General features: G+C 45.1%; 1 protein-coding gene across 1 annotated transcript in view; it reads left to right on the top strand.

Annotated features, from left to right (window-relative positions):
• The window catches only part of WBSCR17 (Williams-Beuren syndrome chromosome region 17), a gene marked incomplete at both ends in the record, with an annotated part of 131,469 nt that overhangs the window by 25,661 nt on the left and 93,293 nt on the right, over positions 1 to 12,515 (top strand). Inside the window, 2 exons of the mRNA XM_010016546.1 lie at positions 2,069 to 2,243; positions 4,875 to 5,072. Coding sequence (XP_010014848.1) covers positions 2,069 to 2,243; positions 4,875 to 5,072 — 373 coding nt within the window. The remainder of the gene's footprint in view (positions 1 to 2,068; positions 2,244 to 4,874; positions 5,073 to 12,515) is intronic.

Raw genomic sequence — 12,515 nt, forward strand, 5'->3', positions numbered from 1 at the left:
CATTCCATTGCAGTGCTTACTTTGGACCAAATTACTGGTTGTGTAGCCCATGTAGATGTACCCACTCAGATACCTCATGAGTGCATGGTTGTAGGTGCACGAATATTGCAGTACTGGCCATCATGCTCATCAGTTCTTCACCTGCTGGCATCCAGCATCCTTTCAGAGAGGAATAGGACATGGCTGTGGCTCCCCAGGGAGTTTCTGATGAGCTCCCTGTTACACAGTGTGGTGGGCATAGGAATCTCTTAGGCTTCACCCTTGTCTGCCTCTGAGACATGACATTACAGTTCCCTGTTTCAGTACAGCTGTGCTCTCCTTCAAGCTGCTCAAACAATTCCTAGGAAGTTATTTCCTGTTTTCCTTCAACTGAGTTTAAAACTCCGATTTGAAAGTTGCTTTAGTTCTCCAATCTAACCTGTAACACAGTGGTCTGCAGCATTGATGACTTACCTTTGGATAAAGCCACATGAGATGTTGCTGCTGTGCTTGTGGGGTTTTATCTGTCAAAAAAAAATCTGTGTCTGTCTCCTTAAAACCACGTGGGAGAGGTGTCTCCATAACGTACTGCTTTTTCTCCCAGTGGCTCAGCATGAAATGCAAGTTGCTGAGTTATGGATGTGCGTGGTGCAGACGGTTTGAATTGAGGAAGGGGCTCATTTGCCTTATTCCTTTTATTCCCACTTCAGCATAAAAGAGAAATGAGACTTTTGGGAAATTAATATGTGAGGGAACCATCCCAGAGAGACAGTCTGAAGAAAGTACAGTTCCTGTGCTTGGAAGAAGGCAAGGAAGGGAACACATAATCCCTCTTCCTTTGATATTTTGGGCTAAACCCAGCAGATGGGCCTTGCCATTTACTCTTCTGCTCTCCATTGCCATGTCCCCTTCATGTGGGAACCCACATGTGCTCATGTGCCAAGTATTTTACCATGTGGATTATATTAATGGTGACTTTTTAATGTTATTTTTTTCTGAGACAACAGTATATTGAATTGTAGCAGACTATAATCTGGGGTCATGGACAACATCTTAATTTTCTGCTCTTCTGGAGCCTCGTAGGGATTAAAAGACATTGTCAGGAGCTGCTTTCATGGTGTTAAGAGTCCGTGTTGGTACATAGTGGTATAGCTTAGCTTCTACAGAGTTCGTCTCATCAATAGATCTTCAGGCATTAACTGCTGCCCCAGGAGGTAAAAGGAGGAAGGTTTCTGGCAGAGCACTAGCACTTTTCCAAACTGTTGAAACTACATACTAGAGCATACCCCTTGTTGCAACCTTTCATACGCTTCCACGTTCAAAGTCCTGTGTGTCTTTTATACTAAACACTTGTAACTATCAAAACGTTTAATGCTGGTAATGACTTCAGGCTGACAGATCCATTATGTTCTCAGCCATAGTACATACAGGGGCTTAGACAACATAATTAAATGATGTGCAGTTTCCAATGGACAGAAGATATGTGGTATGAGGATCTTCTGAACAAAACCCCAGTCTCTTTCATCCTATCATAAAAGCAGGGGGAATTTCAGCTTTTCTACTGGTAAAGCTTGGGAAACATACAGCAAATGCTAAGCCTGTAGTAGTGAGGCTGAGTAAAAAGCACAGTGAAGCTTATACAAAGTTTTGATGTAGTTTAAGTTATTTCAAGTGGGGTTTGCAGCATCCATTCAGCTGAAATGTCCATCAGATATTTAGAGCACTGGTGTTTGGTATCCGCGGGTGACTTCTTTATTCTGTCCTTCAGTGGGCTGATGCCTAGATATTGCAAGGTAATATAGCTGGCCTCTTGCTGCCCTTTGCCTCTGGAGATGGCCCTTAGTCATTGGCCTGCCTTACAATGTTCTTGGCAACCTTCAATTTTTTTTATACAGGTTGTGATCAGTCCACCATTGGGTGGTCTTTTGCAAATCAGCGCTGATTGACCCTAAATGATGATATCCCTCTCAGCGGTGTTCAGAGATGTGTGGCTCCATGAAGTTGTGCTCGTAGCCATCATTCAGGTGGGTTTATTTTAGGTGAAAACTGTTGCACCTTCTCAATGGGTTCTCTGGCTCTTCTTCTCTAGAGGAACTGAAGGCGCCGCTGGAAGAGTACGTCAATAAGCGGTACCCAGGCCTTGTGAAGGTGGTGCGCAACCAGAAGAGGGAAGGTCTCATCCGAGCTCGTATCGAAGGCTGGAAAGCTGCCACTGGCCAGGTCACTGGGTTTTTTGATGCTCATGTGGAGTTCACTGCTGGCTGGTAGGTGCTCAACCTCAAGGTGTTGCTTTAAACAGGGGACAGTCCCTCACGTTGTAGGGATGGGGCTGCAAACAAGTCCACTGGCTTAGTAATCCTGTCTTCCTTCTGTATTGAATGGCCACTGATGAGATAGGATGAGAAATATACAAGGAAATCCTTTCTGTAATCCTTTTCTATTCCCTCCTCCTATGCCTGCACACCTTCTGCCCCCCGTTTTCATTTTCCAGGTTGCTTTCCCATTCCCTTAGCCTTAAGAAGCTATTGTAAGTTTAAAAAAGCCCAGACAGCAAGGGAATGAGAGAAAAGGTGTTTCCTGCTTCCTTGCCCTTTGCAGCTGGATCACACTGGGAAGGCTTAGATGGTTTAGTTTGATTTCTCTCTTCTGCAGCTGGGAATAAGTGCAGAGGTGCAGAAGCAGCAAAAGGTATTTAGTAAGGATTTTTTCAGAGAGATTTGAAACATTTGGGTTCAAGTGGCTTATGTTTGAGTCTAGATCATGAGAGGAGCCTGAAAGTTGGGTTTTTTCCTCTCTAACCAAGTGTAAAATGTGCTCCATGTTTAGAAAAGTGGGGGTAGAAGAAGCTAACTTGTGTCTTAATTTGACTGAGAGTAACATCCACAAGAAAAGTGCTTTAGGAGCTGGAAAAAGAGTATATGCAGTGCTTGATTTCTTTGTAGCAACAATGGAACTGAAGGGTGTCCCTGAGCTGTTTTTTATGTTATCTGTATTCCCAGTTGAATGTTCCTCTGTTCAGGTCACTAAGTCCTCAGGCCTGATTTTACTGATACCCAGAGGAACCCCCCCATCTACTGAGCTCTTGAAACATCCTTTCTAGGGATAGTGAACAGCTCTGCAGTGTGGGCTTGACTGGTGTTATGTACCCACTGCTGTCACTGGAGGCACCAGGAGTGCAAGTTACTCCTGGTGCTGGCAGGCTGAGCCCCAGGCAGTCAGTGCCTCTTGGACTGCACCCTGCTTGGAACACATTAATTTTACAGCTATAGAGTCTGTATGTCCCATGGGGAAAAAGATCCTTCTGATAGTTCTGCTTTCAAGAATTTACTCTGTTATACCCAGGGACATGGGGTTTTTTTTTGCATTTGGGTACGTCTGGACTAGTTAAAGCATAGTTTAAATAAAGCACATCCTTTGTGACTTTGCTTTACAGAAGGGAAGTTTTCAAGCCAGGCTTCCCAGCCTGCGGATCATGTTTTGATGTAGGATGTCCACCTGTGCATAACAGCACAGGATTTGGTGTGTAGTTATCTTGCAGATGAACATCACAACTTTACACAGTGTAACTAACAGAAGGATGTGAGAGCAGCCGTGTTGTGGCAAATCAAGAGCCTGCCCAGTCTCATGCTGTGACACTAACCATAGCCAGAAGCTATGAGCACCTTCCCTGAGCCTGTTCCTGGCGGTGCAGGTGGCCCATACTGCTGAACTGGCCCCTGGTTAATGTATCATCTGATTTCTGCCCCAGTAAAGTTGTCAGGAAAGCTGAGCTTACAAACATATGGACATTTTGAAAATTAAGAAGTTCAGAGTATGGAATTATTATTTAAGAATGCTTTTTTAAATCAGCACACAGAGAAAATGTGGTGTACTGGCTCTGCAGGAAAAGATAAGGTCCGTTTTCAGAGGCTTTAATTTATTTCCACAGCTTAAAACCTTAGTTTGTGAAAATAGTCCTTTCCTTGTGCTGAAAGCTTCAGCTGGTCCATGAATTTGTGTAGTCAGAGAGCACTAAAACTCTCCAAAGCTACTGAGCTACCTGTGCTCTGATGGCAGCTCCATGCAAGGGATGTGTCTAGGTGGGAAATCCCATCAAGTGGAAGCACCAGAGCCTCATGCAGCATCTTCCTTGTGGCTGACAAAGCTTGGCAAGCCTTTCAGAAATAACTTTTTAAACTTGGTAGCACAAGTGCTTTCCCTTTGATGGGAAGCATGGAGGAGTGGGAGGGTGACACAGAGACCAGTGCACTGGGGCCTGGGGTCAGTACTGACTCTGTGAGAAGCCTCCTGACAGTCCAGGCTCCTCTAGCTGGGTTTTGCTGCATCTCTGTGAAGACATGATGCCACTTGTGAATGGGAGAAAGGAGAATTGAGGTTGTTCAGCCTGGAGAAGACTCCTGGGAGACCTTACTGGGGCCTTTCAGTTCTTAAAAGGGGCCTTTAAGAAAGATGGGAGAGACTTTTTAGCAGGGCCAGTTGCAATAGGATGAGGGGTGATGGTTTTAAACTAAAAGAGGGAGATTCAGGCTGGATGTGAGGAAGAAGTTTTGTACAATGAGGTGTCAAGACACTGGAACAGGTTGCCCAGAGAGGTGGTGGATGCACCATCCCTTGGAGACATTCAAGGCCAGGCTGATGTGTTTCTGGGCAACCTGATTTAATTGAAAATGTCCCTACTCGTTGCAGGGGAGTTGGACTAGATGACTTTTGAAGGTTCCTTCCAACCCAAATGATTCTGTGATTCTATGATGCTAGTCCTTTTACTTAAGAATGGTGGCCAGAATGCCTGTTTTCTTATCCTCGTTGAAGTGCACAAGCTGTATGAAAGCTACAGTGTCCATCTGCAAATCACAGGAGTAATTAGCCATCTATTCCCATGCTTTGCTCTTTTCCAGGGCTGAGCCGGTGCTTTCACGGATTCAGGAAAACCGGAAAAGGGTCATTCTTCCCTCCATAGACAACATCAAGCAGGACAACTTCGAGGTGCAGCGTTATGAGAACTCTGCCCATGGGTACAGCTGGGAGCTGTGGTGCATGTACATCAGCCCCCCCAAGGACTGGTGGGATGCTGGAGACCCCTCGCTGCCCATCAGGTATGGCAAGAGCCTGGGAGCCACTTGCTCTCTATCACTGAGGTCCAGTGGGGCACAAGGCGCGGAGATCGAGCAGGGAAGCTTGGAGGGGCTGGATGTAGCATCATGGGATGAGCCAGCTCAGAGAGGCTGGAACACAAGCTGGGAAGGGTTTTGTTAGGGTGATGGGGTTTGGAAAGGGGTATTATTGGTAATAATACACAAAAAGATTGGGGAGGTGTGGGAACAGTGCAGGTTCATAGGGTCTCACATTTAGCTGCATATAAAGCAAAGTCACTTTACCTTAATTACAGTGTTAAGGTTTTGCAAATCATAAGGAATGAGGTGATTATTCCTGCGTAATGAACTGAGCATGAATTCATGAAATACAGCATGGGTTTTTCATGTATAAAAATACGTCTCTTTTCAGGACAAACTTGTATCTGGGGTTGTTCTGACACCAGCTTACAGGCTTGGCAGATCTGAAATTGTCCCAGCTCCTCCAGCCTTCAGGTGTGGGACAAGACTGTTGGGACAAAGCAAAAGCAGGAGAGGAGGGAATTGCTCAGTGCTGCTCTGTATGAGGGGATCAGTGGTTTTCCCTTGACAAACCCTAAATGTCATGTAAGATGTTTTCTCTGATCAAGAGTGGTTTTCTGGCCAGGTGAACAGGATCTGTTGTTCCCAACTTGGTTAACATGGAGAAGGCTTGTCCTCAGGCATATAACAGATGCATATGTACAAATGCATGCCTGGAAGCTGAAATTAGGTCTGTTCCCATTTACACAGAGACCTTTTATATTCCTATGGGCTCCCTTGTTCCAGATATCATGTTCAGCCATCAGTGGAGGAGTTGACAGTTTATTCTGGACAGGAATCAAGTCTTGGAGGAATAAGCAGTTATTTTAACCAAATGCAAGCTGCTGGACTTGTTAAAGGAGGGGCTGAATGGCTGGGGCATGGAGAGGGAGAAACTGAGGAATTCCAAAGCCATTGCAAGTGAAGGGTGAGCAGTGTGGTGCTGGCAGTCCCTACGTGGCTCTGGTGCCCAATCTGCTGCCTCTGGAGGATGATGGAAGTGGACTGGCTTTGTTGGGATGAGCCTTTCTTAGCAAGTGGATGGTCAAGAACTGCAGGGAAGAGCAATCTCTTTTATTTAACTCCTGTAGTTGGGAGGAACAGGCAAGTTTTGGCATATGGGATGTTCCCTGTGACTGCAGCATCATCCCTGGAGCTTGCTGTGATCCAAAAACTGTTGGGCAGGGTGCATTGAGGAAACAGTCCACCCAAATATGACATATAACCATGGTGCATGTCCTTCTGTTCTATTGTCCTCCTTGAATGTGGTTTTAATTTGAGTTTCAGTGCACTTAGGGGAGCTGTTAAGGAGGGCAGGCTGTGGCAGAGACACGTGGGCAGGGACAGGCTTCTTTGTGGAAGTGATGTTTGATGGCAGGGGAGAAAAGAGTGATTGGGGAGGAAGAGAACCATGGGAGCTGAAGGGTTGGATTATTGTGGAGAGGTGGAGTGGGAAGGTCAGTATCTAATGCAAGGAGGATGTCAGGGTTTCAGGATGTGTCTTTGCCTATGCTCCCCAGATATGAACCAGTTAACAAAGGTGGCTACCAAGGCCAGGAGTATAAGTTAGAGCACACAGATGATGGACACAGACACAAATACAGATCTACCAACACACTTTTTTCCCTTGGTTCAGAGCTGGGAGCCAGCAGATACTGCTGAGCTCTGAGTGAGTACTGCCTGGGGGTTTCATGGACTTCTGACCTACTGCTGTATGAAGGGTTTGCTCTGGGAGTTGTCTTCTGATGGCCAGAACGAGGTATTAGGTTGTTCTGGTGCTTGTTTTATCATAAAAGTAAGCCCTATGGATGGTGCTAAAGTGTGAACGGGATATTGAGCATCCTATTTCTGCATTTAAGCAGATTGCAAACAGCTACTGTTCAGGAGGAACTGGAGGTGTGAGAGGTTTATCCATCTGCTCTGGGTTTCTGGCAGCATTTCTGCACCAGTTACATCCCCTTTAGAAGATAGCCTAGGAGGAGCTGATGCCCTGTGAGCCTCTTGGCATCTGCAGCCTTGTCATCACACGGGTCTGCCTGCTCAGCTCTTGAGCACTGCTGAATTGAGCCACCAATAAATTAGAGATCAGAGGAAGCTTATGGAGATACTTGACTGGCAGCTGCAAGGATGTATGTTTTGACCATCCATTCTGGCTTTTTTAAGGGCATCTGTAATGTGGACGCTGCTGCGTGAGGCCACGCTGTATGAGAATTAGGGGAGTCAGGGTGGAAGGGCACTGCCTCCAAAGCCAGGTCTGGGAAAGGGCTTCTGCAGCAAACCCAGCATCCTCCCAGAGATGCTAAATAGTGAAGCAACTTACTAAAATAACATTGTTAACATGCACTGAGGGAAGGATTCTGAGAAAGATAAATGGGGAGTGTCCACAACAAAAAGCTAATGAAAAATACTGTCTCATTGCATTAGGTTGTGTAACCACATACAGGCCAGAAATAAATGACTACAGTTATTTCTTTGTCATATAATGCTATGAAAACTATGCATTTTATAGCAGTATTCGCATGAAAGGGATACCAGTGTAGTGCTCCATGTAATTATGCATGGAATTAGAGGAAATCCTGAAATCATAGTGTACAGAGGTACACTAGGATTTTTAGAGACTTGCTAGGATGAAAGAGTTGGAGAAAGTGAAGCGGTTTATTCCTTGCTTGGGTTTTACTCGGTGTATGAGGGTTATGGCAGCCCCAGAAGAGGAGTTCCCTGCCCATGAGAGGTGCTCCAGGGTGTTCGTAAGGGTCAGTCTCTACCAAATACTCAGCAGCAGAGACTGGAGACAGACAGTTCTGTGAATACGTTTGGAGGCAATTTTCTCTCATGGATAATTCACAAGATGTAATTATCCAGGCAAAGAGAGCTGATGGCATGAAACCCATCTAAACTACAGCCCAGTCTCAAACTGGCTCCAGGCTCCTGCTTTATCCAGTAATTTCCTTGCAAGAAGTAGTCTCTCTCAATGCCTTGGAGGGATGCTGGTTTAATACCTGGATTCTGTAACAAGTCTTCTTTTGTATTTTTTCCCCCATTAACATTTAAAATCCTGATGCACGAAGATACCCTCAATCTCAGCACTCACTTGTGCATGCATTTCACAGCTAGACTTCCCTTGCCAGGCTTACAGACTTCCTCTGACTGCCTCTGCCCAGAAGATAAAAATGTGATTACAGCGTAATGTATCATGTCTAAATTGGTTCTCATAGATGAGGCAGACAGTAAGTGACATTTGAAAGGGTCATCATATAGATCCTGATCTTCATTGGCATGAGCTCTTGCAGAGATGCTTTGATTTCCTAGTTCAGATGGTGCTAACGAGTGTATATAAATGAATACATGCTTCCATTACATACCTGGCCATGCTTTGCTCTAGGAGCTGTAGCCAGGATTTATCCAGTTCTTTGTTATTAATGATATACATTGATCAGAGTTTACTGTGAGTCCAGAAAACCTGTGCATCAACAAAATGGAAGGTTGACACTTTCCACATCCTGTAGGAAGTCCATAAAAGGTCTTTGGGTATCCCAGGGAGGATCCACCTTCTCATGTCCAGGAATGATTCGTTTCCCACCTGATAGAACATGAGTTTTGGGGGGCTTCCTGTGGTCTGGAGCCTGTCCAGGGGTGCAGCACTGGTGGGTTGTGAACTTCAATGCCAGTGGTTTCTTCTGCCTGACTTACTTAGTTCATGTTGCATCAGGTTTTGCCAAAAAGCAGCTTTGGGGAAATTGCTGATATCTGGAAGATTTATAGCTAGATGTGCTGATAGTGCTTTGGTTGCAAGACTCATGATTTATAATTACATATGTGAGATACTGATGGCTCCAGGGGTCTGATTCAGGAAAACAATTAAATGCAGTCTTGCATCTGTGCCTCTTCAAGAATCCAAGCAAGCAGATAGCGCATATTAAGCAGCTTTGAGCACGAGGGACTTACCTGAGTATGGAAATTGAGGTTGTTGGGCTTTTCTGCTGGCAGCAGTTCACATATCCCATCCTAGAGAAAAGAAGCTTGAATGCTTGTGGCTTGGTCAGTGAGTCCATTGGCAGTGCTGTGACCCCACTGTTCCCAAACAATAGATTATTTAGGATAGAATGCAATAATAGATTTTTTAGGATATAATGCATTTCCTGACTTCGTCTTTGTATTCTTCACACTTGGCTGGGCAGATCGGTTGAGTCCAACAGCCAAAAGCACTGCTGAATAGCTCCATTAGTCAGCACCCCTCTGTAATGTGTTGGGGCTGAAGGACAAGTCCTCGGGTGACTTCAGAGATGAGAGAGATGCCTCTTTCCAACCCTGCAGTGCTTGGGGTACCAGCTGGGAACCAGCTAGCAGGTTAAATTGGACTTTGAATAGGGCTTTGCTGCAGCTGTTTTATGTGGTACTTAATCTTTACTGGTGTTGGAAGACAAAAGCTCATTTAATTACTATTAAGATCATTGTGAGGAGGAAATCGGTTTTGAGAGTTATGGATTGTAAAAGAACAGAGAGGCTGTTAGGTTTGGGGGTTTTTGAAGACAAAAATAATGTGAATTGACCCACCCAATTACCTGTTATCTCAGCCTCACAAATGTTAATGGATTTGCTCTTGCAACGTGCTTATGAAAGAGCAAGCTCTCATCCCTGGTTGTGTAAATGATGCAGAGGTTGAGATGGAAAGAAACAGAGGGAATTTAGGTGATTGAATACAACGCAGGAGTGGAGAGAAGGTGCTAATTCTACTGCTTAAGAAATGCTTGCAGCGCTTAATATAAACTGTTCCCTCAGTCTTAAACTGCAAATGGTGTTGAGGTCTCCCACTGTGGTTGCTGGGCATTTCATTTGACGTAACACCAACACCACAGGGATATTGACAAGGGCCTGTAGGGGCAGGACAAGGGGGAATGGCTTTAACCTGCCAGAGGGGAGCTTGAGATGAGCTCTGAGGCAGAAGTTCTTCCCTGTGAGGGTGCTGAGGCGCTGGCACAGGGTGCCCAGAGAAGCTGTGGCTGCCCCATCCCTGGCAATGTTCAAGGCCAGGTTGGACACAGGGGCTTGGAGCAACCTGCTCTAGTGAAAGGGGTCCCTGCCTGTGGCAGGAGTTTGGATCTGGATGAGCTTTAAGGTCCCTTCCAACCCAAACCGTTCTAATAATTCTATGATCTAACAGTCTGCAACATCTCTGAGGTGCTGGATGCCTTCGGATAAAACTGGCCAAGTACTCAAATGTTGGTGAAACTATTCATAACAGTTTAAGCAAGCCTGGAAGTGTGAGGCAAGAGCAAAATTTCCAGCGTTTCTGTTGGTTTGTCCTGAGAAAGCTCTAACACTTTAGAAAACAGTTTGTACAAAATGCTGAATGCTTTTTGAATCAGTGCTTCCTGACTACAGCAGCTACAAACTGCAGGAAGATTCCTGTTTCTGTATGAACATAGTTGTAAAATGTTCTTGCTCTTGTGGCATAGCTGCTTTGGAAGTCAAAGAGAAAGCTGATTTCCGTATGAGCCAGTCGTGGGGTGCTAATGATAACTTGCATTTGGAAACCTCACCTGGTATGTCTGAGAAGATCCTTGTGTGCAGGTGTTTGCTTAGAGGGATCGGATGTGTGTGAATGTCACAGCTGCAGAGACTCATGGAGCTCTTTCATGGCTTCATATAAAATTTAAACCAAGCAGAAAGGTAGAATAATGGTAGTGATGAGCATTCTCAGTCTCTAAAGCTGCTCAAAGAAAGCAAAGCTCTGTGTTGACCACCCAAATGCTTTCTCTTCCTTGAAGTCTGATTCTTCTCCAAGCCTTGTATTTGCTGTAGTTGCATGTCCCGGGGTCAGCATCCTACTGTCAGGTTTATAGCAGAGATCCTGGTGGCCTTGAAGTATGTTGGACCAGACCTCAATCCGGTGTGGGAACATTACAGATGTTCTTCCACAGACAAGGTTTTGTTGGTGCTTCTGGAAAGTGAGCTTCTACATGTAAACATCTGAATAAATCATCCTTAGTGTGGTTGCTGGAGACTTGTGCTTCCAAGTATTTGGCTCCTAAGGTCTGGTCACTCTTGGCGGGCACAGAGAATGGAGGTCTCAGAAAACTTGAAAACAAGCTAGCAGGAGAAGAAACGGAGGGGGAGAGGTTCATCAGTCTGATTTGGGGCAGTCTTGTTTGGGCTCAGACTCTAGGAGAGGAAAGATTTAGGTCAGAATCATGACATCAGTAACTTTGTCATCCGTCTCTGGATTAAATTAAAACCATCAAGTTCTTTACCAGCATCAAAAGTACTCTGACAAGAACCTTTTCAGTTGTTTTCAGTTTGAGTTTTCCTTTTAGTCATGGGGGGGTTTGGTGATTGTTTGAGGCCACAGATTTAAAAAAATACATATAATTGACTTCCTTGATTTTTATTTTAAAGATATTGGGGAGAAGTGAACCTCAACTCACGGTACAAAGTGACTTTCACTAATTTTAAGCTCTTAAACCTCGCAGTTTCCCTGTGGTGTTCCCTGTGGATGTTTTGAAGCTCAGCTTGCTGGTGTCATGCCTTTTTATGATGAATTCATCTGATCGTTTTTAATGCTACATAATTCAGTGCAAAGCATAAAGAAGGGGGGGGTCTAACAGTTCATGATAGTGTCAGATTTTATCAGATGAACAGATTTATGTCACTGCCTGAAAAACCATAAAGCCTCTGCTGAGGGTGCAGCAGAGATTTAAGCATATGGAGCTGGTTCATGTGATGATCAATGTCTCCATGTCTCTTAGTGCTGTGTCTTGTTTTAGATGTTTTTAATTTCCTAAGACTGTCCTTGGGATTGCAGTGTTGGCTGGTATGGACACAGTGGAGGGACCCCAATGGGCCTGTGTTTGGCTGGTTATGCCAAATGGCCTGGAAAAGGCAGCATTTGTGTGCTTTTTAGAGCATGGGGTTGGATTTGGGTGCAGTATTAAATAGCTGCCTCAGAGAAGGTGTGTTCCTGCTGGGATGGAGGGCACCCATCCCTTGATTCTGGAGCCTTCGGGCCAGCTTGGTGCAGATTTAACCGCGCTTCAGGCGAGAGCCCTTTGCAGCCTTGAGTTGGAGGCTTGTTTTCATTGAACCCACTGCTCCTTGCCAAACTGAAAGTGTTGTTGCAGGTAGAACTTCAAGTCCTTCTTCGAGCACCAATGTCAGCAGGGTTTCTTCATGAAAAGCTTTTAAATCTGGGCGAGAGACAACTAATGTGGGCTTGTGCCTTCAGGAGGTGAACAGAGGAGAGGGTGCAGGGAAGGGAGCAAATCCTCCTTCTTGGAGGGAGGCATCGCTTATTGCTATAAAATGTTAGCATAATCCATTTCTATAGGGCAAGCAGGTTGGCCATGCTGTAACCATTTGCCTTTTTATTTTTCAAGCTTTGCATGAGAG

This window comes from Nestor notabilis, unplaced genomic scaffold (assembly GCF_000696875.1).
Source record: "Nestor notabilis isolate BGI_N333 unplaced genomic scaffold, ASM69687v1 scaffold9500, whole genome shotgun sequence".
In the NCBI taxonomy this organism is placed as follows: Eukaryota; Metazoa; Chordata; class Aves; order Psittaciformes; family Psittacidae; genus Nestor; species Nestor notabilis.